This window comes from Lagopus muta, chromosome 1, assembly GCF_023343835.1.
Source record: "Lagopus muta isolate bLagMut1 chromosome 1, bLagMut1 primary, whole genome shotgun sequence".
Classification (NCBI taxonomy): Eukaryota; Metazoa; Chordata; class Aves; order Galliformes; family Phasianidae; genus Lagopus; species Lagopus muta.
Window position 1 is genome coordinate 180,575,106 of NC_064433.1, and position 27,372 is coordinate 180,602,477.

Below are 27,372 nucleotides of genomic sequence, written 5' to 3' on the forward strand. Positions count from 1 at the left end.
GAAAGAATATCATCAGCAGGAAGAGGTATAAAAATGTAGAGAAAATTGTTTGCAAATATTTCATTTTGAATTCCAGCCTACACTGAGAAGGATAGTATACATATATCTACACTGAGAAAAGTATTGTGTCACATCATTAACTTACATTGTCAAGTACTGTCTTTATCATTTAAAAATATAAGCTCAACAAAAATGGTACTTTATAATAATAATAGCTAATTAGCTAATATTAGCTAAATAGCTAATAGCTAATAGCTATATATTCTATTCAAGTACAAACAACAATAATATCAATTCAGGTACAGGATTCTAACTATGAAAATTATCAATGTAGGTACAGACACTGAACTATTTCCAGGGTATTGAAGTCTCTGTAAACAGGCGTTTACCTGCTGAAGAAAAGCAATGAGAGTGCTTGTTCCCCATTTATCAGGTTTGGGTAGATTTATATCCTTTAAGTACAAAACAAGTCTTTCACAGTCTTTTGGCCTAAATACTCGCCCAGTGTTTGTACTTATTACAATGCAAGTTTGACTTAATTTCTGTATAACATGTTGAGAGGTAGTTTGTGCACTGCAGTGAATGGCAGCAATCTGAGTGGATCGAAGTTGAGAAAATGCATAACGAAGCAGCATCCTAAAAAAGCAAAAGTGTACACATAAGTATAAATAAGATAAAAACACATTCAAATTCTGGGTATCCAAGATATTTTATAGCTTTTGGATTAAAATGCACACACTGAATACTGTAGTAATATGAGGTGTTGCATGAGGTTTGCTGAATTTACCATTTTCCATTCAAGACATTCAATTAAAGTGTGGTGTACACCTACATAAAATAAAGACCTATCTTCAATACCTTGTATGTATTGAACCAACCCTCCTAAATAAGGAACCTAAAATAATCAACAGGATGATTTTAATTCAGCTGTCTGAACAAAGGTATCCAGGATGAAACCAAGACCAGGTATCTGAAGTGCCTTTCAGCTGTTGCCTCGATGACAGTACAGGTGCTTCAAACATCCTGTTTCACAACTAAAAGCCCCATACAGATGTCTCAGATGCCTTCTATAGTGGCAAGTAAGAAAATTCAGGGAAAGTGTCAGCTTGAACTTTCCCTGTATTTTCTTACTTGCCACTCTAGAAGGTTTGCTTTGTTAGTAATGTAAACATACTATATTCTGTAAGTAAAAATGAGAAAATCACGAGATAAAATCATTAATACAAATCATTATTAACTTTTTCAAGTAGACAGAAGTATACTTTGCTTAAAATAGCAAATGTGCTTTTTTACCCCTTTCCACATCCTTCAGGACCCACAAGAAGAAATGGCTCCTTATTGTTAAAGTCTAGCCAGGGTCTAAAGTAATCTAAGCCTCTCTGCATGTCAGGGGTTTGGATGACAGGAAGTGTTTGCAGATTACTGAAGTTATCAGCTGTTAGATTTTCAGGCTTTTTCAGCCGATATAGCATTAACTGTCCGCTGTCCATGTCATAATACGTGTCCAGGGGCCTCCTTGGATCTGGTGGAGATTCTTGTGCCCAAGTGAAGATCTTTAAAAAAAAACAAAATAAAATTTCTGTTAAATCCATATCCCTAATGGCAAGGCCTACTATTTTAATTATTAATTTATACATAAAGAATGTTCAGAGTAACTTTGCAAAAAGAAGCAATTCCTCCATTTTATAATTTTGTAGCTTGCTTTGAAACCAAATTTGATCATGTTATACATATGCTTTATGATGAAATCCTGAATGAAACAATAATGTATTACTCTTCCACATAACATTATTTTCAGAAATATAAAGAATTAAACTCAAAGAAATCAAAGAATAAGAATTAAACTGCATTTAGTAGACCTTTATATAAACTTTTTAAATATTAGACAACATTTACAAAAGGCCAATGTAACTCATTCCCCTTCATCAGTGGCTAATATCCAGAAGTTGAGTTTGATCTTTGACCATCTACCCTGAATATGTTATAGCTCCAGACTGTCTTTTAGAAGGAACTATTTTCTTCTCTTCAAGAGAAAACCCAAGGGTGACAATGGAGATAACTCTCTCCAGGGACAGCCGTATGCAGGCACTATGGACAAGCAAGCCACTTAATTTCCCAGCACTGTTTTGTTATCTTTGTGTCTTCAAGTATTTACACAAAGATAAAACCACACCCCAGAATATAAAATACATAACTTCAAAACTTCAAAGAACACTTTCCTGGTAAGGTTCAAAGCCTGTACAGTGCTATTATTCCACGCAACACAAATAATAAATGTGTTAGAGATGCAGTAAGCACAAAATATTCTCTGTAGAGGTTCATTGCATAGAACAGTATGAACAGAGGCTGTTCTGTATCACTTGTTGCAGAACAAAAGAACTGCTGCCTGGGCTGGATGAACCTAGCAATGTATCAGGGACACGTGAAACATTTATTTACTTCTAAGCTACTTTAGCTACTTCCCTGTATGCAGCACAGACTGCAAATAAATAAGATCACAGATATTCCACTACTGTGAATCTTCATTGAGAGAAGAGGGAAAAAAATCGCCTTCTAAATGGAGAAATGTTTTATGAACATGATGAAAAAGATTACCTGCTTTGCAAATTCTAGTCGTGAGCTCATATTAAGATTGGCACCAAGACCCCGGAGCAAGTTAATGATAAACTGTCCACGGTCAGTACAGCCACGAAGATGCGAAAGTCCATTCATCACAGTTCCAACTAAACTTGTTTCTACCACAAAGTCATTCTGTAAATTGCAAGTCAGAGTACATTTAATCACATGCCAATAATACATGCAATGTATTGCTAGCAGCGTATTCTTTGGCTCTTCCACTTGATGTGAAATTATCATAAAACATTGATTTGAAGGTCTTAAACTTGTATTTAATTCCATGTTTAATTATGAATTGATGTAATTTAGCAATCAGAACTTTTCTTGAGTATTCTGAGAATTGGTAAGAAACCAGTGTAAGTATACACTAGAATCTCTCTCAGAAATAGATTATTTATGAATTTTGCTCTTTACCATCAAAGGATGATATTCAAGACCAGTGTCATGCCTTTCTTTAGCATCCAGATGAAGATACTTCAAAAGTAGAAAAATATCCAAGGGTGAAAGAAACAACAGGGGAAATAGCATTAAAAATACAAAGCGATCATCTGTGGGGCACCTTCCCAAAGGGGAGGTAATGCAGGTGTTCCATTATTAGTTTGTTGGCCACAGCAGTGGAGATTTGTAGTATATGTTTCAAAACTTCAAATAGAGCAATCAAGTTTTAGAAACTCACAGTGACTCAAATGGTTCCAGTATTACTCTTATTAAAAAGAACAGTTACCAAAACTAGAAAAATGTATCTCCTTAATAGAAGCTGAGAAGTGATCAAGTATTCAATTACCAACCTGCTTGACAACCCAGTTTAAAGCCTTTTCAAAGTAGTCCCCAATCCAATTTTCAAGGTTGTATCTGCATTCTTCAGGCTGACTTCTTAGCCAAGATTTTATCAGAGAATTAAGATCTGTATCTTCATCACTAAGTTAAAGCAAAAGAAATCAAGATTCAAATTAACAGATTTCCATATCTTCACACAGATGAGTTAAAATGGAACAAAATTCTAAGAAATGTCCAGTGACTTTTGCATAAGAATATTTAGTCAATATTTTGGCTCTATTGGTCATACACAAAATAATGCAGTATGTCTCTGAAAAACTAGGAAATACATTGCCAAAAGGTTATAGCAAGACAGCTCTGAAGACGCACAAAACTTAACTCTCACTGATTTGCATTTCAAGTGTGCTCAACTAATTCAACCACTCTGCACAGTTTAGACCACCTTTCTAGAAAACAGGAAGATTTGCTTTGTTTAAGAAATGATAATACTCTCTGACTTACCTCAGAAAGATCATTCCCATTCGAGATATTGTAGCAGGAGATGCACAGCTAAGGTCATGAGTTTCAAAAATAAAGTTGACATTTGAGGCAAACTGAATTCTTTCTCCACTAGGCATAGTCAACAGTCTGTTGTCATCCAAAACAGAATTCAAGGATTCAATCCATTCAGGATCAATATCACCATCACAAATTATCCAAGAAGTAGTATCTATTTTCCAGACACAATTATACATTATAAATGTAAAATTATAAATTATAAAATATCAAACCCAAGAAAAACACTTAAAGGATATAACTCCTGAACTAATTGAATACTATTTCTTATCCTTCCTTCATTGTAACTTTAATAAGCTCTTTAGGGACATTCTTCATCTTTTATCTTCTGATGTCTGCTTTTGTTCTCTTAAGTACAGAAAAGCTGGAAAGTGCCAATCTGTGTTCTTCAATATGACTGGCACCAGAAGTTTCATTTACCTTATCCTAACCACAAACTAATAACAAAATATTGTAAAAATTTAAGCTGAAAATAAACAATTTCAGCAAATTAAACAAAACAGTACAACTACTCTCTCCTAAACGCACCTTGGGGTTCTCGTACCACTTGCCGAGCACTATTTGTAAGCACACCATCAGACCATTCTCTGGTATCCATGTCAATATGGCCAAGCAACTGATGACGAGGCATTGCTTTGGGATTCATAGTGTACTGTTTGACTACTTTGCCAGTTTTACCAAGTGCTGCCTTTAACATGTGCCAAAGTGTTGACTTCCCTGCACCACTTGGACCTACAATAACTACACCCATTCTTTGACGTAGTTGTTCATACAATTCCAAAGCTTTCTTGACCTAAATAATAAAAAGAAACAGAGGATAGATGAAGTCATGGAGCTAAAGCACTCATGTTCTCTTTTTTCATGCTTTTTGCAATCTAGTTTGCATGCAGTACTCTTGTCTCTATAATTATGAAATAACAGGCATTTAGAAGATCAGTTAAAATTCAGATGTGAAAGAGTAGCAAGAAACTTATTTTGCATATTAGAAGCATTTCATTGTATTACTAAAACAAAGATATCAGTGATCTCTGAACATTGATTTTTCCAGAAACATTCATGAATGTTTAGTCAAAAAACAAGCTCAAAAAATATATGAATATGCCTGAGACACAGAATTGCTCAATAAAAGTAAATGTTTACATATTAATTCCTTCACTGTCCAAAACATTCAGAGGAATTTGTACCCAGCTTGAAAAGAACTGCGTATCACATGCTCACATCTTAAGCCTTCTTGCACAATTTTTCATTGAATTACACGATCAACCTCCCACTCTTCCGCCATACACATCTGTATATATAGGAACAATCATAATCTAACATTTAGGTGGTTTTTTTTCCACTTTTTTATAAAATATTTCACTCAAAAGTAGAAGGAAATGAGTCAAAGGTACTATCAACTAGTCCTAACTAAGAACAATTCATTTTGTTTTGCTATTCTAATCAGTGTTTACCTGAGTGTTTATAATTTCCAAGCGTGCCTCTTCAAAGGCTTCCTGTAAAGCTGTAGTTAACTTGGCATACTCCACATCTTTGAAGTCAATGCCAGGGAAGACATCTTTAACCAATGCATCAAATCGTGCACAGTCTGCAAATGTAAGCTTTGACATGGTATTAAGCCGCAAAGCTTGAACCACCAAGTGACTTTCATTAACTGGAAGTAATAACAAAGAAGACAGATTAATTTGTGTTCTGGTTTTGGTTGTTTTTTGTTTTGTGTTGGTTTTTGTTGTTTTTTTATTATTATTATTTGTTTTTAGCTCAGAACGTACCACTGCTTGAATCCATATTATAAGACTATGGAAGTGGAATTATAAGGGAGACTACTCTTGGGCCTATTCTTGGATAACTTTTTCTTTGCTAAGTAGTCTCTAATCCAAACTATGGCTTCTCATAACTGTACTGAAGACAACGTAGAGAATGATATCTGTACAGTACTCTAAACAATAAGAAGTTTGACATGATCAATCTTACTTTCTTGCTTTTCTGCACTTCTCTTCAGCTGACGAAGAAGACTGCCACAGCCTTTCAGAACAGTCTTTAATGCTCGTAAACCCCAATCATAGTGCTGCTGTGGTGTTAAAAGCTCCCTAAATGAAAACAGAAAACAACAACAAAAAAAACCTGTTGAACTGTTCAACTGTGTTGAAATAAATTTTAGGCAACATTGCCAGGTTTTCTAATTTATTTTTTTTCAGCTTACAATATGGCTTGGGGCAAAACAGAAGCAGAAGAGTTTCTCTAGTAGCATGCGTAATGCTTTTCAGAGGTATAAGCAATGACACTCAACAGCTAATATTTATATCATCATCCCTAGTGAATTTAACTAAATTTAACTAGTGAATTTAACGTCTGACAGTTTATAATTGCATTCATTTATCTGGCATATCTATAATCAAATTCCATTTCCATTAAAACTACTTCGGGAGTCAAAATACACATTTAATCACACAGTCATATGCTTACATTCATATTTAATGAGGCTAACAGGGGTGCAGTACTTTGCCACCTTGAGATTTTAACTGCATTCCACCTATTTTCATACCTGAAGCTCCCAATATACTGCAATATTTTTATTTTTAACTTATGTTAAATTAGTCACTTTTTTTTTTTTTATTGAAAGTAAAAGTTCAGACGATTCCAAACCTACTGTTCTATGGCTACTTTGGTTTCCAAAATACAGCTTTGTGCAATTTTCAATTCATACAGTATTTCAGAAGATTAACAAAAAGTACATGGCAAATACTACATAGAGAAAAAACGTGAGATAACCACAAGGATCAATGTCACCATCCACAAAACAAAAACATGCTAAGAATTTTATTTTTAAATATGCTTACCTTGCTAGATTGAAAATAGCCACTAATTTTCCACCAAGTGTTTTAGCACACTTAAAGCCTTCTGAATACAAAATCACTTCTGCAATAAGTTCATTGTCTGGATGAGTCATAGCAACTGGCCTAAAAAGTTGTTTGAGGTTATCAGGCAGTTTTTGTCTTCCTCCATAATCTTTTCCAGCAGGATTCATAGTGATAAAAATTCCAGAATTATGATCCATTTCAATCTGGAATTAGAAATGCAAGGGTAATAGTATATTGTTGGTAGTTACAGTAGCCATTCTTCAAATTGGTAGAGATCCAGTTCTTTCAGTACTATTTGTGTAAGAAAACCTTAAGTCCGTTTTGTCGTACCTTTTTACCAAGTAATTCACATGAAGAACTATGTTTCTTCAAAGCATGTTGAATAGTCTGAATCTGCATGGACACTGCAGACAACACAGCTTCCTCAAGTCTATTAAATTCATCAAAACAGCCCCAGGCTCCACATTTCACCAAGCCCACAAATATGCGTCCCATCGACTTCACATCAATGCCCTTAAAATTAAAAAGAAACACAAATAGCAAGGAAGTAATAGAAGACTATCTTCCTACCTATTAAAAACAATACATTACTTTAAATAACCACAAATGTCTAAGAAGGGAACCTGAAAAATTACTAAGACTATGTTTAGAATGTAATACTTCTTTATGAAGTATGTGAGAATATATTCTTGAATTTTTTAAAATAAATTACGAGGAACCATGCACACCTCATCACAATTAAAGACTAATACTTGTCTTCCAAGAAGTCCACCTAAGGCTTTTACTGATTCGGTCTTGCCAGTGCCAGCTGGACCATAGGGATTTCCTCCAAGGCCCATCTTCATAGCCTGAGTAAGAGTTAGGTAACACTTATCTGTCAAAGGTGTATAAACAAGTTTAGGGGAATTGCCCTGCAGAAACAAAATAATTATATAGTTTAGTACACAAAAATTAGTTAAGATATAATTTCATTACTTGCATTCATAAATTAATAAATTTAAAAAGAGAAGATAAAGCAATGACTAAGATTATTATCTCTTTAAGTATATGAATTTGTTGAAAATAATGAAATCTCCCTAATTTTTTTTTGTATTACAAAAAAAAAAAAAAGAAAAACTTTAAAGGAAATGAAAAAAGCACTGAAATCAGATCAATCTGTATCCATATTAAGTATTATGTATCCATACTGTAGCTGCTTTCCATCCAACCATTACATTTACATTATCAAAATCAAGAACTAAAAATAAGTATTCAACTTTTTAATACTTTCTATGAAATAGAACAAAAACGACAAAACAAATTTGGAAAACAGCAGCAATGTTTGGAAGGCAACTAGCAGCATGTGAAGAATGAAAAAAAGTTTGATACGTATTTAAAAGCCACCAAGCACAAATTAAAAATATCATACCTGATATTCATAAGTGTACTGAAGTTCAGCATCTACCATCTGAACATAACATTTTTGGTCTTTCATATAAAATCTCAACTGTTTCTTCCAAGCCCAGTCTTCAGCACTGTGAATCTGAGCTTGATTTAGCTGCTTCACTAAATCAATGTTATGAATAATATCAAGAATCAAAGCTTTAAGCTTGAGCTCAAGAATTCCTGATTCTGCATACAATGAAAAAAATAAAAAAATCACAATGTTAGCAATTCTGACATTCACTGGGTTACTTTCTATTATCATTTGATTTTACTGAGACAATTATATGTATTTACAGATCAGCATAAAATGAGGTCCTGACAGAGGTAGTAAGTCATCATGTAATTTCAGCCATTGGAAAGATGGGCGACTAGCCTAATGCATGTGATGTTATCTGCCCCTACTCTCAAGAGAGTGAGAGAGAGGTTTTTTTCAGAAACAAATTATTCTAAACGTGTTTACAGCCATTATTCCAAATGTGTTTACAGCTATATCCACTTGGTAAGTGAGGCACAAATTCTCAACTGATGTGATTGTTCCCCTATACTCAGCACTGGTGAGGCCGCACCTCGAGTACTGTGTCCAGTTTTGGGCCCCTCACTGCAAGAAAGACATTGAGGCCCTGGAGCGTGTTCAAAGAAGGGCAACAAAGCTGGTGAGGGGTCTAGAGCACAGGGCTTATGAGGAGAGGCTGAAGGAGCTGGAAATGTTCAGCCTGGAGAAGAGGAGGCTCAGGGGAGACCTCACTGATCTCTATAACTTCCTGAAGGGAGGTTGTAGTGAGCTGGGGGTCGGCCTCTTCTCTTGTGTCATTAGTGATAGGACCAGGGGGAATGGTTTCAAGCTACGCCAGGGGAGATTCAGGCTGGACATGAGGAAGTATTACTTTTCAGAAAGGGTGGTCAGGCACTGGAATGGACTGCCCAGGGAGGTGGTGGAATCACCGACCCTGGGGGTGTTCAAGGAAAGACTGGATGTTGCGTTGAGGGACATGGTTTAGTGGGAGCTATTGGGAATAGGTGAACGGTTGGACTGGGTGATCTTTTAGGTCTTTTCCAACCTTGGTGATTCTATGATTCTATGAGGATCTGAAATCATACTGTATATGCTCTGGAGATTTTAACTAAGAATAAAGGGAGAAGGAAAATGGGAGGATTTCTCTACATACAGTTATAGCCATTTTGTATAAAACTATGTGATGATACATATATATTCATTTATTTTGTAGATACATGAATTACGTACGTTTCCAAATACATAAGCTCTCCTAAATAAAAGTCAGTTATTCACTGAAACATTAAATACACTAATGTTGATAATAGTAGGTATCTAATTTGTAGTTTCCTACTTAAACAAAGAGAATGTTAAATACTATACAGTTGCAAAATAAGGTCTTACATATTAGGGCTCATTTTTGTACCTGTACTGCCAGTATCTTCCATACTAGTATCAATGCTAGTATAACGTTCCAGTTTAGCCATCAGTTCTAATTCTAACTGTTGCAGGTTATGGTTTTTGATAGCATTTTCAACATCTTCAGTGAACTGAATTTGTTCTGCCAAGGAAAGAATCTTAAATAAAAAAATTTAAAAAAAGTTAAGAAGTTCAAATTACATTTTAAAAATACCGAAGATAAAGGAAAACAATCATTTACCATTGGTCACTAAGAAAATGTTATCAATGTTTAAATTATTTTACTGTAAACGTAAACGACATCAAACATTTGCTAAGCACTTAAATACAGCCACCTTTTAAAAACTGATAACATTTAGCAAAAACCTGTAATGCAATCCAATACAGCAAATACATTAGCTGCTCTAAAACATGTAGTACCAAAACTGTTAGAAGCGTCTTTTCTTATTAACAGAGTTGTAATACACAAACATTTTAGGCCCACTGAGTCTGCAGCCAAAGAGCTCAGATCACATCTTTGACTTGTTCCACTACTGACCCACTAACATAGCATTTTGTATTCGGATTTCTATATACCCCTTATGTTTTAAGTCATTTAAGTTCACTGGAAAAATACTGTTAGAGCTACAAAGATTCAGTCAAATTTGGAACCAGAAAGAACGGGATCAAAAAATTCCACCAATTATACCAACCTGAAGATTTGTAAGTTTAACTAGGCCATTTGTGCTACTGGTTCAAATTGCAAAAATCAATTTTATCTTTATTACTATTTCTGTTCACTATTTCTGTTCACAGGGGAAATTTACAGATTAATCACATTCAAAAAGTGTCTTTTTTTTTTTTTTTCAATGTCACAAAGTTTTAGCAGCCCCACATCTATTATTGTCTATCAGCTAAGATCAAGAATTGTATCATATTAAATATATTTTATGTAAGATCAGGCAGCATGTAAAATACCTTAGTACTTTTAATGTTTACATAAGAATTATAAGAAAAAAAAACATTTTAAAGAATTTCTCTATAATATATAATGAGGATTTTTCTGGGATTTGTCTGGAGATTTCTTGCAAATTCATGTGCATACTTTGTGAGCCTTTAAAAGTAACTCATTTGGTGTATTTCAAACTCCACAGTGGTGCTACTGAATCATCTACTACCTGGGAAGGAAATAGCGTTGGATCGATGGAACCTTCTGATTTTTTTCCAGCATCAACACAATCAATTAACATCTTCTTCAGAGTTTCCTTCATCTCCAAAGCCAAACTGCTTAGCCACACCTGCCCAAAAGAAGAAAAAACTTCAGATATATTGCAAATTATTTTCTCAAAACTTTCTGGAAATATATTTGTATGTGGTTTTTTTTTGTTTTTTTTTGTTTTTTTTACCTCCACATCATTGGACAGAAGAACTTTATTCCTAAGTGGCACAGTTTCTCCTTCTACTGACTTCATGGCAACTATGTGTTTAAATTCTTCATCAAAGCTCACACTATGAATGCCTATTAATCAGAAAATGACAATGAAGTCAGATACTGTTAGTCTTAAAGATTAATTCCCCCATGTCTAGCAGCAGAAAAGGAGAAAAAAAAAATGTGCAACAGACAATTTAGCTTTAAATATACTTATTTCTGAATAAATATTCTTCCCAAATGAAAACTAATGCATTACCAGCAAAAAGTTTCTTAAGATGAGTCTGAATAACCAAAGGATTTGTGGATTGTCCTAAAATTTCTAATAAGTCATCATCTCCAATGAAATAAAATCTTGGAAATGCTGAGCGCTTTTCCTGTATAAAAAGAAAATATTTTTATTATTATTTACTTTAATTCAAACTTATTTACTTTCTTTATAGAAAACTATATTAATTTCTCTTGTACCTCCAAAAACTCATTCAAAGATCTCTGACATCTCTGAAGCTGATCAAGTATGGCAATTAAGGTATTTCTTGTTCCTGCCCGGGCATTCAGTGAAGTTATTCTGTTATCCCTTTTGATATCTGACAAAACAGACCTTGACAGAAAAAAAAGGAATAATTCATAAAATTACCATTACAGTTTTTTTCTCAATATTAAACATTTGTAGCCATTTAATTAAAAATTAAAGCACATATGAGTTGTATAAGTATCTGATTTATAACTCAGTTTTAAAAATCTATGATGAAATATTTCAGAATTTACATCAACATATCTCCAGCATGATTTAACAACTTCTTTGGAATAGTTGTGCCTCATATTTCCACTATTAATAACAATGTAGCACACAGTTCAAAGATGGTACAGAAAATATATTAGATTCCATATCACTAACCTAAAATCTTCATCAACTCTGGTAAACCGTGCATGGTCTTTGGGCAGAGCTCCACGGCCAAATATGGGTTCTAAATAGACCCATTTCCTCTGTATTAGGTTTAAATTTTGCAAAAACTCATCCAACTCAGCCAGTTTTTTTTCCCAAATGGACACTTTATCTTCAAAACCTTTGTAATATGGAGAGTCTCTGAGGGACTGTAGAAGGCAGCGATGATCTCCAACTTGGTTGACAATGTCTTTCCAGTCTTTAATAAGCATGACAGTCTTGCCTTGGCTATCTTCATAATCTGTTAATGTGAAGACAGCCCCAACTCCCCAGAGTTCAAGTTCACGTAATGCTTCTCTGATTGTAACCTCACCTTGAGCCCGACAATTCAAATCCTATTTAAAGGCAGAAATAGATTTCATTTAAAACTACAGGCCTTGTGGTAATACTTTTTCTTCAAGAATCAAAGACTAATTACATTTCTATATTAAGATAAAAATATAAATATGCATGCAGAACAAAATATTCTATGGAAAGACACTGTTGCATTTACAAAAGAACACTAGATAAATAAATATCAGAATAAAAATACAATTATAAGTCATTATTCATACCTTAAGTTCTGTGGCTTTTTCTATAATGGCATCAGTCACTTTAAGCAGATCTCCAAATAGCAAACCCTGAAGAGTGGTGCCTCGGGGAAGACCCAGAAGACGAAAGAGATCGAGCCAGTGGTCTGGAGAAAGATGTTCTCCTCTAACGTATTTTAGGAGTGGAATTATCATCTATGGGAAAAAAATTACATGAATCTACCTAATATTTCTGCAAATTGTATCTGTTTGTTTACAGAGAAGCTGCTACAAAAAATTAACATTCTTAAAATGCTTTTTTTTTAGAATGCTGGATTTAATGTTTAAGAACTTTCTCAGGAAAACTCATTGTGAAGTACATTTAAGTAAATTGTAATGCTCTCCTTGTTCACTATAAGGCACTAAAAGATTCTTACAAATAAATTAAATGTTCAAAACAGCACCAGGAGATACTTTCTGAAACTCTGATTTTTTTGGTGAAAAATGAACAATGAGTAACATAGTAAATAATATTATTGGATTTTTTATTTTAAACACCTTGCTATAAGTAGCATCTTACTTTGTATTTGTCCACTTCTTTTTGCAACTTTACTGTCATTACAGTGTGTCCTTCCATCTTCCTAATTTTATCATGCCAGTTAAACAAAAATTCCTCAAATAGGTATGTTTTACTCCTGTATGAAAATCAAATATAGAAAAGGTCGTAACAACACAGAACTATAGCCATGCATACACGTCCACAAAAAATAAAGCAAGAAAATCTTACCTAAAAGTAATCCAGTCTTCTTTGGCTTTCTCCTGAAAACCTTGATAAAACTCTTCATACAATGCCCAGACTTCTGCACAACACTTAATATCCTGAGATACAACTTTTGACAATGAGAAGTCAGGCTCTTCCAATTTAAAATGATGGCATTCTTCACTGAATAAAAAGATAACCGCATTATACACCAAGTTATTCAACTACACATTAATGATTTAAGAGAAGCAATTACATTAAAATAGACCTCCTTTAATTAAGAAAAGCCACTGGCTTTACTGAAGAGCATTTTTGCCAACTGCAATTTCATTACTGTCTCCTTCCCAAGCAGAAATAATAAAGGAATAACAGGAGTAACTGTATTTGCCCTAAACTTTCATTTATCTTTTTTTCACAGAGTGAATTTTGAACTTGGTATTACCCGAAATGAGGTGTGAAATAAAGTTCAAATTGACTTGTTTTTTCATTATAGGTAGAAGAATCATGCTGGTTTTATTTACTACCATAATTACATGCCAAGCTAAGAATTGAAATAAAAAATTTTGTCTGCTCAGGATATGCAGTAATGAGTTTACCTAAAGTAGGTATTTAGAGGAAAAAATTCTTTCCTTCAACACAACAGTCTAACAGATAGGACACTTACTCAGGAAATGAGAGAGGTGAGCTCTAGCCCACTTAAGTTACCAGCTGACTGAGTGAGTTCAAAAGTCAGAACATCTGCTTTTTTGTTTATACATTCTTTTCCTTAGAGGCCTGAGTCCTTGACCTTTTATTTCATAAAAACTTCAGCACGAGAAAGTCACATAATGTAAAATGAACAAAAATAACCTTGAAAAATAATGAATGAAAGTCATTTAATATGAAGAAAACTGAATTAGCAATATTAACTGTGAGATAAAATGTAATATTTTCAAAAATATTTTTACTGCAAAGGATCCATATGTTAATGAGTACAATGCAAAGGGAAATAAACATACATGAGTTTTTCCTTCATGGTTTCAAGTTCATCAAATTCCTCTTTCTTCTCTTTTATGATCTGAGCACTTTTCTCAAGCACATCTTGATCACCTGTTTCAATTACATCATCACTTGGCTTCAGCTGATCCCAACGAACTTTAAATTTTTCCAGGTCTTGAAGATATATATCAATACGTGACATCACATTTCCCTTCATCACTTCAATCTGTAAAGTAAGAGTTAAAAACGAGATTCCTTTAATGGATCACAACTACAACTACTATCCAGCAAAAGTGAAGTAATCACATTGTTTCAACTTCATATGGAACACCCTAAGAAATTGTTCATCTTTAGTCTTCTGGTTTCATTTCAAAACAAGGGGTACTAACTTTATGCTGGTAGGTAAGATTTATTTTTTGGCCTATGCTACCCACTTAGCCTGCACACAGAAGAACTGCTATTTGTATGACACATTAGTATCTTCAGCAATAATGAAAAAGAGTTCAAGAACGTCTCAGTGGCCTGGCAATTAGAGGAATGCACGTAGTTTAGCCAAGTTGTTGGAAAAAAAAAAGAAAAAAAAAAAAAAAGAAAAGAAACCACCCCAGCATCAGTGCTAAGAACACAATAAAATAAACAATATATTTTAACTGTTCTGTTTTCTTCAGGGAACTGCTGATTTATATTAAGCCATCTCTGTCTTTAGGCAGGTCTCTGAGACAGAAGAACAACATTAATTTCAGAATCAGTTCTACAGATATTTCACCTAGTTACTGGTTAAAAAGCAGTATCTCCTTACAGACTGTCATCAAAGTTTGTGTTAATACTGAACAAGGAAAAGGTATGGATTTGATATAATTCATGAAAAAGTATTTCTCCAGACTTCAGTGCTTTAGGAGCTGCTGGAGCGGGTCCAGAGGAGAGCCACAAAGATGATCAGAAGACTGGAGCACCTCTCTTACAAAAAAAGAGTTGACTGAAGAAGGCTCCAGGGAGACCTCATTGTAGCCTTCCAGCACTTAAAGGGAGCTTATAAACAAAAGGGAGACCTACTTTTTACAGAGGCAGATAGTAACAGGTCAAGGGGGAATGGTTTTAAAATAAAACAGAGGAAATTTAGATTTTATACTTGGAGGAAACTTGTTAGAGACTTGTGAGGCACTGGAATGGGCTGCCCAAAGATGCCATCAACATCCCACTGCTGGAGGTGTTGCTATGGCAGAGAGGACTAGATGATCTTGGGAGGTCCTTTTCAACCTCTGTGGTTCTGGAATTCTGTGAAAGGACCCTGGGCAGCCTGATCGAGTGGGTAGAAACACTGCTCATGGCAGGGGGGGTAGGAATTAGATGATTAGTAAAGTCTCTTCCAACCCAAGCCATTCTATGATTCCATGATTAAACATTGTTACCTGCTCTGTTATCATAAGCTGGTGGCTTTCCATCATTAACTCAAATTTATCCCACGTAGCTCTCAGGTTACTGACTGTGTCCAAACCCACGCCAGCCACAGTTCGCAAAAGTTTGTTTTTATCCTCAGCTTCTTGAAACAGGAGAAAAATCTAAATTCAAGTGGATTAAAAATACATGTGTGTATGTAAAAATTCAGTAAATCCTGCTTACCCAAACAATAAATAAATATATAAGAATCACCACTGGTGTATCCATAGATTATGTGTCTACATGCATTTGCATTTTTAATACTGCTTACATAAAAAGTAAAATACAAGAAAAATAGCATCTGAGGTATTTAGAAAAAATCTAAATCTTGATCCTGAAATGAAATATACAGGAGTTAATGCTTATTGAGAAACAGGTAAATGGCTCCCTACTTATTGTAGATACCCAATCAGCCAGATTCCGAAACAGTATCAAAGCAACTGAAGATTGGTATATACATGACCTAAATGTGTCGTGGGCCTGGCTGGGAAGGAGTTAATTTTCACCACAGCAGATGTGTTATATTATGTCACCAAAACAATGCAGACAACACACTGATGTTTCAGGTAGTGCAGAACAGTGTTTGCTCAGTATCAAGATGTTGCTAACTGCCTTCCTGTTTAATATCCTGGGAGTGTCAAAGCAGCTCAGAGGAGACACAACCAGGCAGATGACTCAAACTAACCACATAATATTCCATACCATATAACATCCTGTGCAGCAACAGAACAGGGCAGATGGAGATTTTGGGAGGTTAGCTATCTTTTCCATAAACTTTTTTCTTTCCAAAATAAGACATAAATGGTATGAAGTTAATAGACGGGAGGTGTAAAAAATAATAAAAGTGTCCTACTTGTAATGAGTGACCAAGCTACACTTTACCAGAAGATAATATAAATTTCAAAGGTATATTTGCCCTAAGAGGAGACTAGCTAAGGCTGCAGAAAAGAAAGCCAGTCTTACTATATGGAGAAGAACTACATAAAGCTCAACCCTGGTCATTCTAACATGTTACCATAAAGGTTCTGGTTAGAGGCTAGAACTGTGGGAAACATCAAATACAATATTGTGATTTTATATTCTTTCGCTATGCTGCCACTTTATTCACCTTTATACACCTGCTAGAAAGAAAATACTTTACATGGTTACATGGACCTCTGCCCTGACTCTACAATGTCACTGCCTATTCTAAATTAGTTACATTCAATGTAAGTTTTGCTACCAGAATGCAGTTGTTTGGGTTTTTTTATATAGTTTTTGTCTTGGATATGATAAAATTGTATCTTACCTCTCCTTTTTGCTCATGTAGATTTAAATATTTTAAATTGTCTTCTGATATTTCTTCTACAGTTTGAGGTCTAACAACTAATGTTTCCATGGCATCATTAAGAAATGAAGAAACATCAGAAAGGTGAGCTACATAAAGAAATGTAGAAAACAGAGCTGTTATGGAAAAGTATTTGTAGTAATAAATAACAAAGTCAGACAAATGTGCTGTGGTACAACACCAGCATAAGACATAGCTTTGTACATAAGGTATTTGCTTAAAAACTGCAGACTCCAATATTAAATGCCTCTTCAACAAAGGCTGGATGCTCGTGTTTACATATAGACTTCTAAATTTAATATGTTACTTGCAGTGTATTACTTAAAATGTAAGTATCAGTCCCTTCTGAGAACTGAACATACAGACTTAGTGCATTTATTTGTATATTTTCAAAATCTGTATGTTTTTTTACGGTAATAGGAGAAAAACAGATGTGAAATTTTTTGGAGGGGGAGTGGGAGTTTTGTTTTATTTTGTTTTAGAAGAAATTAAATAAATAAAGCCACCTCCTTGCAGAGTGAAAATATTCACAAAGAAAAGCAAAGCTATGCTATAAAGCACAATTGTTATGCTATGCTATCTATGTATGTCTATTTTTTAATATATTTTCTTCACAACTCCAGGAAATAATGCATCATCCAGAAAGCAATTCAGTTGTCAGGCTAGGAAAGTAATTCACCCTCTGCATGATCCTTGTTCTGAGTTTCTTGTCTAGGTGTATTCTGCTGCATTTGAAACAGATGTTGCCAAAACAAATGAATGGAAAAAACGCACATGGAGATCAAGAGGTCATAGCTTAGGCCTCCAGTGGAAATCAAGTAACATTACTTTTGCTTCACTGTGATTTCTGCAATTTACTATGTCTTAAAGTAAAATATTTGTTAAATAAAAGAAGTCTTCAACAAAGACAGTAACAGTGCAAACAAGTGCAACAGAAATAAAAAACTACTATTCAGTGAAGTTATTTACCTTGTATAGATTTTCTCAAAGAAATGACAAGAACATCATACAACTTCTGGATAAAATCATCAATTACAGTTTTCACAGGGTTGCAGTTAACAGTTATGCAATCTATCTTGATGGTGCTTCAAGGAAAATATCAAGAACAGCAAGTATTCAGTAATATGTACAAGTCCCAATACAGTTCTATCATGTAGGCAAGTCTGTAGTTTAACCTGATTTTATAGCCTAGTAAGAAAAAATCTCACATCATTCTACAAATACAAATTTTACTTTCTTGGATAAATAATTGTGCTACTCGTAGCACTGAAAGACATATAACAAATGTCAAGCATATATACTCAACATTATGGTGACTAAGGTCTAACACTCTGATTGTTCCAATAATGAGTAAATCACTTGATTTTATACACGACACTGAATTCAAAATTCAAAATGTTAATACTCAAGAAGAAAAATATTATTGGTGCAACAAAAATATTATTTCTGCAATAATGTCCTTAGGTCTCTAACTTCCATGAGAATTTACTAGCCCAGGTCTTCATAGTGCAAAGAATATTAAAAAAGCCACAGTGAGTCATATAAGGACCCCGTTCCCTATTTCTGACAGTGACTTTAAGGAGATGCCTAAAGAACACTGTGAAAAGGGCTATCCTATTTTAAAATCTTCCTGAGTATCCTGCCTGAAAACCAACTATTTTCAACTTGTGACACTGTGTATCCACTCGTGGTTTCTGGCTTCAAGATCCATCAGCTGATTTGTCTTCTGCTCTCTCAGTCTGTCCTCAAACACCTGGAAATCTCTACTACTGAAAGTAACAATTAGCCAGCAATTCCACCAGCCCCATTCTCCTGCATGAAATGTGACCTCTTTCTATTTGCTCTGAAGGTGGTTCCCACCAATTCCATTTAGTAACTCTATCCATGCAATACACAGCATCCTACACGAATGCCTGTAAGAATAAAAGCCTAAATTACTGTATCTTAAAGTATAAATTTAAGGATGTAATCAAGTGCTTAAATACATGAATTATTTAACATATAAATATTTTTAAGCCTATTTCCAATGCCATATATAATCCAGGTGTACATGACTTAGCTAAAATAATTGTTAAAATACTGCAGTGCCTTTTACTATCTCAGAATCAACCCTGAATTTTGAGGAAGGTTCCCATCACATGAAAAGAAGTCATTAAAAGCATTCTGAGAGGGTTCCATGGAGAAAAGGGGGTGTCTAAAATTAAAACTGAAAAACAAAATCCAAATCTGTCAAAATTATGGTAGTTTTTAAAAAACACTTTAAATTGTATTTATAACTCCATATGAAAAATAATTCTTTTTTACTATTGCCTTTAAAGTACCTGAAGGAATTCCTTATTCAAACAAAGGAACACAGTAGCACTATACCTGGGAAGACGTTCTGCTTCTTTGCCTCTCACTTTTAATGCTTTGAAGTTTTTTTCCCAGTCCTGTTTGCCAGAAAGGTGCGTCTTTGCCAGAGTTTCCATATCTACTTGGCCAATTACAATCCATTCCTTCTCAACGTAGTTTTTTTTAATTTCATGGAAAACAAATATTTAGTAGAGTAAGAATACTTCGTTTCTCAATAATATTACAATATTTCAATAATACCTTAAAGCTACATTTTCTGTAACTTTTATGCTCCTTCAACTACATACTGATTCTCTTCGTGCAAAAATCAGGATGTACTTCCTGGTTTGACATATCCATGCTTTTAAGGAATACAGAATCACAGAATGGCTTGTGTTGGCAGGGAACTTTAGAGAATATACAGTTCCAGCCCTCCCTAACACAGGCAGGCTAACCACACCTGGCTGCCCAGGCCCCATCCAACCTGGCCTTGAACACCTTCAGTGATGGGGCATCCACAACTTCTCGGAGCAGTCTGTGCCACAGCCTCGCCATCCTCTGTCTAAAGAATTTCCTCCAAATCTCTAAACTACATGTTCCTTCTTTTAGTTTAAAGTTATTTCCCCTTATTCTTTTTTCTGGGGGGAGGAGGGGGCAGGGGAAATCAGTCTCCTTTCAATTTATAAGCTCCCTTTATGTATTGAAAGGATGATAAAAACAGGTCTTGAGCAAGGGCAGAAAGATTGCTGTAATAGAAATTTCAATGGGAACTGTACACATGCTTCAAGCCACATGTGCTTAAGTGGTTGGCTTACATGCCTTGTAGGAAAGGACAATATGCACAAATTTCATAGCACAGCTCGTTCTAGAAGATCTAAAGCCCAAAGAGGTACAAATCAAAAAGCATGAATCAAATACTGAAAATACCTTGAATTGATTACAAACTTCTGCCAGCCTTCTGAACAAATCTTCTGCTTTACTAAAAGCAGTCAGAAATCCATTTGCATTTCTCTCAGTCATAACAGTGAAGATAGACTCTTCCTCTGTTTCACTTACTCCCCTAAACTGATTTGGAATGGAAATGAATCTCTTCATTTCTCTGTAATATCTAGCTCGTACTTCTTCAAAAGGAGGTCTGAATTGCAACCGGCCTTGCCTAAAATGTGGAACAGATACAAAATACAAAACCTAAATTTTTGAATACAATTTGAGCCAAAACATTTTCTTTGTACAAAAAAAAAAAAAAAAAAGAAAAATCTTACTTGAATGTTAAATCAATATTTATTTCTGGTAAATTCTCATTAAGTGCTTCTAAACCTATTTGATACTGATGCTCCAGAGCTTTGTACAGTTGATGATTCCAGTGTTGTCTCCAAGCCTTCATATCACTTGATTTGAAACCCTAAAATGTAAAAATGTTTATTTTGTTATTTTACTCCACTTGTCTTCTCAAAACATCATTATGCAAAGCTCAGCACAGTGGAATGCCTGGAGGTATTGATCTTGGAAAAAGCTCAAAGAAATATTGCATGATTCAATATTAAGCATAGTAATTCTAGATCTTCTTATCTTAAAACACAGAAATAAGAAACAAAATCCAAATCAAAACAGTCTCTACTGCACTTCAGGTTAAGAATTTCACATGGCTTTTCTAAAACAGAGGACTCAGCTAAAAATAAGGTATGGGGATTGCTGAATGAGAGATCTAAACACGACACAGCTTTTACTCTCCTACAATACATCTACTGTATTTCAGAAATTCCTTGCCTAATTAGTACCAACTAATAAGCAGATATAAGATTCTATATTAGAGAATTAGAAATTTCATTGGAATGTGAGCAATGAGAATATTTAAAGCCCAAAAGTCTGTAAGTGGTCACTTGTAAGCCATCAAAGCATTTTCAGAAGGGCAGTGAAAGTCAAAAAAGAAATAAGAAACTTCTTGTAGCTTAATAGCATCCCTTCTTATTTAATCAGGTATTGATTTCCAGTTCTTAGGGGAAGTGTAAGGCTGCTACAAGAAGCAACACAGTTAAGCTCTATCCTAGAATTCAAGACAGCACACACGAGAAATCTTCCAAAAGAAGAATTCCTAAGATGAAGAAAAATGACGTTTCTTCAATTAAATTTTAAGACAGTGATAAACAAAGTTTTAAAGAAAAGTGTGGAACTGTTGGAAATTGACACTTGAACAACTTCATGGACTACGTCAGATAGTGCGATGGCTGCTCCAAAAGTAATGCCTCCAGTTTTATTATGTTGACCAGCAACATCAGAAACAGACAGTGGTGGTATGGCAGCGGAGACTGAACCTTCCAATCAGTATTCCATTACTGTAGCATTTCATTATTGTAGTGGGACAGATGGCAGCAGTCTGACAAATGGTGTCTGACTGGAAGTGCATATGAAGCTAAGGTGTGCAACTGAATTCCTCCATGTGGAAAAAATGGCACCATTGACATTCATTAACATTTGCTGAACATTTATAGAGACAAAACAGTGCGTGTGAGCACAGTGAGGCAATGGGTGATACATTTCAGCAGTGGCGACAGGGATGTGAAAGACAAGCCACATTCCAGACAGCCGTGCAGGCTTTTATGAGTACAGCAAGCAGGCTCTTTTTTGTTGCTGGTGAAAATGCATAGCCACTGGTAATGACTGCGTTGTTTTTCACTGAGAATTTGCTCTAGGAAACAGTATTGTTGTGCTCTCTGCATCTGTTATAGTTTTCACAGAAATAAACAGGAGGCTTTACTTTTGGAGAGACTTACTTACATTGTAACGTTCCCTCATGGATTACTACAGGTTATTTATTTACTTCTAGCTCCTTTCTTCCAAATAATGCTCTTAAAGAGTAAACACAAACCTCTTCATAATTCTTATATGAATGAATTCAGATGCTGATTTTCCAGTCACTGCTATATGTTCTGCAAACAGAGCCCTGAAATCCTCGTCAGCTACTACAGAATTTTAACAGCTTGATGACAAGAGCAATCATGTGTATTTGCAAGGTATAGTAAGCTTATAATTTGTAAAACAGGATATATTTTGCTCACTTTTATCATTTCTAATTTTAAAAAAAAAAAGGCTAAATAATCACTTATTAATTATTTACATTACTTTTAGAAAATGGCAAATTTTATAGGAAAAATACAGTAGAACTACTGCACTTTTGACTAGTAAATATGTACCAATTAAAGTGATTCACATTTGTATTAGAAAGGCCAAGAACACCACATCCATCCATCCATCCAAGATTATAGACCCATTATTGTTAAAGGCAACAAGAAATAAGAAACTGACTAATGGTTCCTGAAAGTGGCTTAGGTGATATCATTTACAGTTCATAGTATGATATTCTTAACCAAGAATTGGCAGCTGGTAGATGAACAAATAAAAACGTAGCTTCTTCACTATTTCAGTCAAAAATGCATTCCAAACGCACTCTAAATCCAAATTTTATACATTCATTCTATTCTGACTTGAGATCCTTTATAGCTCTAGCCATTTCTGTATTTCAACATGCTAATGGTGCAGACCCACCCGTTGCAGAAGACTGAAGGTCTTTCTATTTATTCATCTAAGACCAATTAATTGAACAAGTGTTTTACTTCTCCCATTAGCCATTAGCACAACTGGAAAAAAAAAACACCTGTCCTCATTATTAAGCAATTAACTCGTTAATCAAAATTAATTAAATGAGAGTATGTTTGAGTCTTAATTTTGATTAGCATTAGAAGTCAAACGTTCAACCCCTGCAATATGATAATGAAACCCTGCCTGTGACTCGAGGCTGGCAAAACCAGTTCTGAGCTCCTGGAGTCCATCTCTCCAACGCTGCTGCTGCCGAAGTAGATCAATATTCATAAGAGATATAACCTGTTAAAAGAATTTTAAAAGATAACTATATATAAATGAAAGAGAGAGTAAAGTAATGCTTAAAAAACACAATTTCGATTTCACCTGAAAATATACCTTTTCAATGAAGTTTGTGTGCCACTTCCTTAGTTTTCTGTTTTCAGTGGAAAGACGTTCAGCAGCAGCTTGGAGTTTTTGTATGTAAGCTTCCAGCTCCCTGGGATTATCCCATGTTATTTGAGCATTTCCTCCAGGACCAGACTTTGAATGCTTAAAACCACACAAACTTTGTAAGGTTTAATAACAAATAGAGTAGATTATCACCTACTATACAGAGACTGATGAGATGAGAAAGATCTCTTTGAGTACAAAGTGCAACTTTTTCTGTCAGAGAGTGGTCAGGCACTGGAATGGCTGCCCAGAGAGGTGGTGGAGTCGCCGTCCCTGGCAGTGTTCAAGAGGTGTCTGGATGACGTGCTGCAAGATATGGCTTAGTGCTTGTGGTGGCAATGGTGATGAGGAGACGGTTGGACTAGATGATCTTGTAAGTCATTTCCAACCTTGTGGTGCTATGATTTTATGATTCTAACTACACCACTCCACTGTGCCAGAGAAATAACAAGCTGGCAAACCACAAAAACATGGGCATATCATTATAGCTACAGTAATGCACTGGGGAAACTTAATGGCAGACTAAAAGTACTGTTTGTGGGCATGTTATAATTCATTTGTCAGTAAGTCAATCAAAATATCAAAAAAAGAAAGCACTGCTAGTTTTAATAAATGTTAATGAACAAGATGGTGTTGCTTACATTGTAAGACTGCACTTAAAATGTCCAGTAAAAACAGAGAAGTACCACAGGATAGGCAGATTACACTGAAATTGTATATACAGGAGAGGAGAGTCCTCTCACCTTAATTATCTGTTCAAATGCTAGGGCAGACTGCAACATCATTGGCTTCTGACTCTCAATCATTTGCTGATCAATAGAATTATAAAAATGTGCCACCTGTAGAAATGAAGAGATTAAATTACCAAGAACAGATTATTTATATCTCAGTACTCCTAATATTTACAGTATATTTCTGAATGTATTGTGCAATCAGTGCTACTTAGAAATTAGAATTAACTGAAGTAGTATAACACTCATAAGAATAAATTATATATACTGTGGTAATGTGATGTCTTCTTCGAGTGATTAATTCTGATAGTAAAAAGGACTGCCACTTACACATGCTTGAGATAATTATACATCACCTTAATTACGTCTAGTAGTACTTTAGATGCTTTCAAGACATCTTCCAGGACATGACACAAGACCTAAAAACAACCTACTTCCTTCCCAATTGGACTGAAATGCCCTACAATAAGCAGAAAGCTTAACAACACATTCAAGCGGAAAAGATAATAATCTGGAAGTGTTCTACTACTAAAAATGGAAAATCAGAACAGGAAGTTATTATGACATTTAACCTTTACCTGTTTGAGGATGACCGCTTGCTTGGAGAACTTCTGTGCAGTGTTTGCAACATGCTGTATTTTAGCTGGTATAACAAAACCAAGTGCTGACAGCTGACGTACTTCTCTTAGGAGAGTCACCAAACGGTCTGAATAAAGTATATTTAATGTTCCAAAAACATGATCCAACTCCATTACTGGACTATTAGCTTGGATGCTAAAACAAAATCAAATTAAACACATCAGTAAATAAATTTTCCTATTAGTTCCTTAGGTGCTTTTTATAATAAAGTAATAATTTTGAAAAGCTTGATGTAATTCTATTATATTTTTATATGTTTATTAGCATTTTAAATTACTCAGATGTTATTCTAATAACCTTTCTCTTAATTCAAAGCCTGTGAAGATGATCATGAGGCAGAACATCCTGGAAGAGATGTTACGGCACATATGAGATGAGGAGGTGATTAGAGACAGCCAGCATGGCTTCACCAAGGGCAGATCATGCCTGAACAATCTGGTAGCCCTCTATGATAGAGTTACAGCATTGGTAGAGTGATGTTGTCTATCTGGACTTTTGCAAGGCCTCTGACATGGTCACACACCACATCCTTATCTCTGCATTAGGGAAATATGGTTTTGAAGGCAGGACTATTAGGTGTGTAAAGAATTGGTTGGATGGTCATAGCCAGAGGGTTATTGTCAATAACAATGACAGATGACACTGAGCTGAGTGGTGCAGCTGACACCATAGAAAGAAGGGAAGCCACCCAGAGGGACCTGGACAGGCTCAAAAAGTGAGTCCATGAGAACCTAAAGAGGTTCAACAAGGACAAGTGCTATGCATTGTACTTGGGCCAGGGCAAACTCAGATGTTTACTGATTGGGAGAAGAACTCATTGAGAGCAACATAAGGAGAAGTTGGGGTCCTGATAGACAAAAAGCTGGAGTGAGCCAGCAGTGTGTACTTGCAGCTCTAAAGGTCAACAGTCACAGAATCACAGAATCACAGAATTGTAGGGGTTGGAAGGGACCTCCAGAGATCATCGAGTCCAACCCCCCTGCCAAAGCAGGTTCCCTACACAGGTCACACAGGCAGGCATCCAGGCAGGTCTTGAACATCTCCAGAGAAGGAGACTCCACCACCTCCCTGGGCAGCCTGTTCCAGTGCTCTGTCACCTCATCAGAAAGAAGTTCTTGCGCATGTTTGTGCAGAACTTCCTATGCTGCAGTTTCCGGCCGTTTCCCCTTGTCCTGTCTCCACTCACCACTGAAAACAGTCCAGCCTCGCCATTCTGCCCCCCACACCTTAGATACTTATAGACCTGGATCAGGTCCCCTCTCAGTCTTTTCTCAAGGCTGAACAGACCTAGTTCACTCAGCCTTTCCTCATAGGAGAGATGCTCCAGGCCCTTCACCATCTTCGTGGCCCTCCGCTGGACTCTTTCCAAGAGATCCCTGTCTTTTTTTGTACTGGCGAGCCCAGAACTGGACGCAGTACTCCAGATGAGGTCTTACCAGGGCAGAGTAGAGGGGGAGGATCACCTCCCCAGACCTGCTTGCCACGTTCTTTTTAATGCATCCCAGGATGCCATTGGCCCTCTTGGCCACAAGGGCACACTGCTGGCTCATGGCCAACCTGTCATCCACCAGGACACCCAGGTCCCTCTCCACAGAGCTCCTCTCCAGCAGCTCATCCCCCAACCTGTACCGGTGCATGCAATTATTCCTCCCCAGATGCAAGACTCTACACTTGCTTTTGTTAAACCTCATCCGTTTTTTTTCTGCCCAGCTCTCCAGCCTATCCAGGTCAACAACAGTATCTTGGGCTGCATCATAAGAGGAGAAGAGTGGCCAACAGGCCAAAGAAGGTGATAGCCCTCCTCTTCTCTGACATCTTTAAAAAGGAGTATCAACATTTGGCATTGCAGAACTCTCACTATTCTCAGAGAAAGCTGGCAACACGCAGACGCCAGACACAATCAGAAGCTTTAAGGCCAAGCCAATAAATTAATAAATAAATAAACAGTTATTTCTATATTTTTGTGAATGCAGGTTATGAGTTTAAACTGATTTATACACCTTCTTCCATCTGCTCTATTTGGACCGCAGAATTTCTTGTGAATATCAATTATTTATAACTACATATTGTGTCATCTATTAATCACTATTATACTCATCTGAGTTCCAGAAATTATTACATAAGTATTAACAGCAAGCAAAACAAATATATATGTCAGAACCAGGTACTAGCATAGTCCAGTAAACTACATCCTAACAACCTATCCTGGCAGAATGGTGAAATGATAACAAACTTTTTCATTCCCTTTCTCAGTTCATTTTTATTTCTGTGAAATTTCTAATTCCTAAAGCAGGTTCTGTTAGTTACATATCACTACAGATGTTAGCATCATTTTAATGAAAATGTATTTACCAAAGTCCTGATTTGGGATTTGATACTTCTGACTGGATATTCCTAGACCAATCATCAAATTGTTCTTGTTCATATACTTGTAACTGTTCCAGAAAGGAACTTGCACTCCGGTGAAAAGTTTGAAACCCAGACAAATCAGACAGAACAGCCTCTGACAGCTTTATAGCATCATCCACCTTGAACACAACCACAAAGAAAGCAAGCTTAATTTCATGGTATTAAATTAGAAAATAGGAATCATCACAATACAAATTAGTATTAGGAAAGATCCAATTAAGTGCCA

General features: G+C 35.6%; 1 protein-coding gene across 5 annotated transcripts in view; it reads right to left on the reverse strand.

Moving 5' to 3' along the window:
• Positions 1-27,372, reverse strand: part of DYNC2H1 (dynein cytoplasmic 2 heavy chain 1) — a 137,547-nt gene that overhangs the window by 102,457 nt on the left and 7,718 nt on the right. For 4 of the 5 annotated variants that reach the window (XM_048936129.1, XM_048936118.1, XM_048936140.1 and 1 more), the window contains exons 11-43: positions 27,090-27,265; positions 24,677-24,872; positions 24,111-24,206; positions 23,314-23,466; positions 23,119-23,217; positions 20,601-20,740; positions 20,266-20,494; positions 19,375-19,502; positions 17,977-18,092; positions 16,969-17,096; positions 15,653-15,802; positions 14,264-14,469; positions 13,293-13,448; positions 13,086-13,200; positions 12,551-12,721; positions 11,949-12,331; positions 11,519-11,651; positions 11,310-11,427; positions 11,028-11,140; positions 10,800-10,919; positions 9,650-9,800; positions 8,215-8,417; positions 7,535-7,717; positions 7,137-7,319; positions 6,786-7,009; positions 5,920-6,035; positions 5,400-5,599; positions 4,477-4,741; positions 3,895-4,102; positions 3,405-3,534; positions 2,596-2,751; positions 1,294-1,553; positions 390-636 (exon numbers count right to left, since the gene is read on the reverse strand). In XM_048936129.1, the coding sequence (XP_048792086.1) occupies positions 390-636; positions 1,294-1,553; positions 2,596-2,751; positions 3,405-3,534; positions 3,895-4,102; positions 4,477-4,741; positions 5,400-5,599; positions 5,920-6,035; positions 6,786-7,009; positions 7,137-7,319; positions 7,535-7,717; positions 8,215-8,417; positions 9,650-9,800; positions 10,800-10,919; positions 11,028-11,140; positions 11,310-11,427; positions 11,519-11,651; positions 11,949-12,331; positions 12,551-12,721; positions 13,086-13,200; positions 13,293-13,448; positions 14,264-14,469; positions 15,653-15,802; positions 16,969-17,096; positions 17,977-18,092; positions 19,375-19,502; positions 20,266-20,494; positions 20,601-20,740; positions 23,119-23,217; positions 23,314-23,466; positions 24,111-24,206; positions 24,677-24,872; positions 27,090-27,265 (5,652 nt within the window). Of the gene's footprint in view, positions 1-389; positions 637-1,293; positions 1,554-2,595; positions 2,752-3,404; positions 3,535-3,894; positions 4,103-4,476; positions 4,742-5,399; positions 5,600-5,919; positions 6,036-6,785; positions 7,010-7,136; positions 7,320-7,534; positions 7,718-8,214; positions 8,418-9,649; positions 9,801-10,799; positions 10,920-11,027; positions 11,141-11,309; positions 11,428-11,518; positions 11,652-11,948; positions 12,332-12,550; positions 12,722-13,085; positions 13,201-13,292; positions 13,449-14,263; positions 14,470-15,652; positions 15,803-16,968; positions 17,097-17,976; positions 18,093-19,374; positions 19,503-20,265; positions 20,527-20,600; positions 20,741-23,118; positions 23,218-23,313; positions 23,467-24,110; positions 24,207-24,676; positions 24,873-27,089; positions 27,266-27,372 lie in introns of those variants that run through there. The other variant, XM_048936159.1, reaches the window with a different exon arrangement.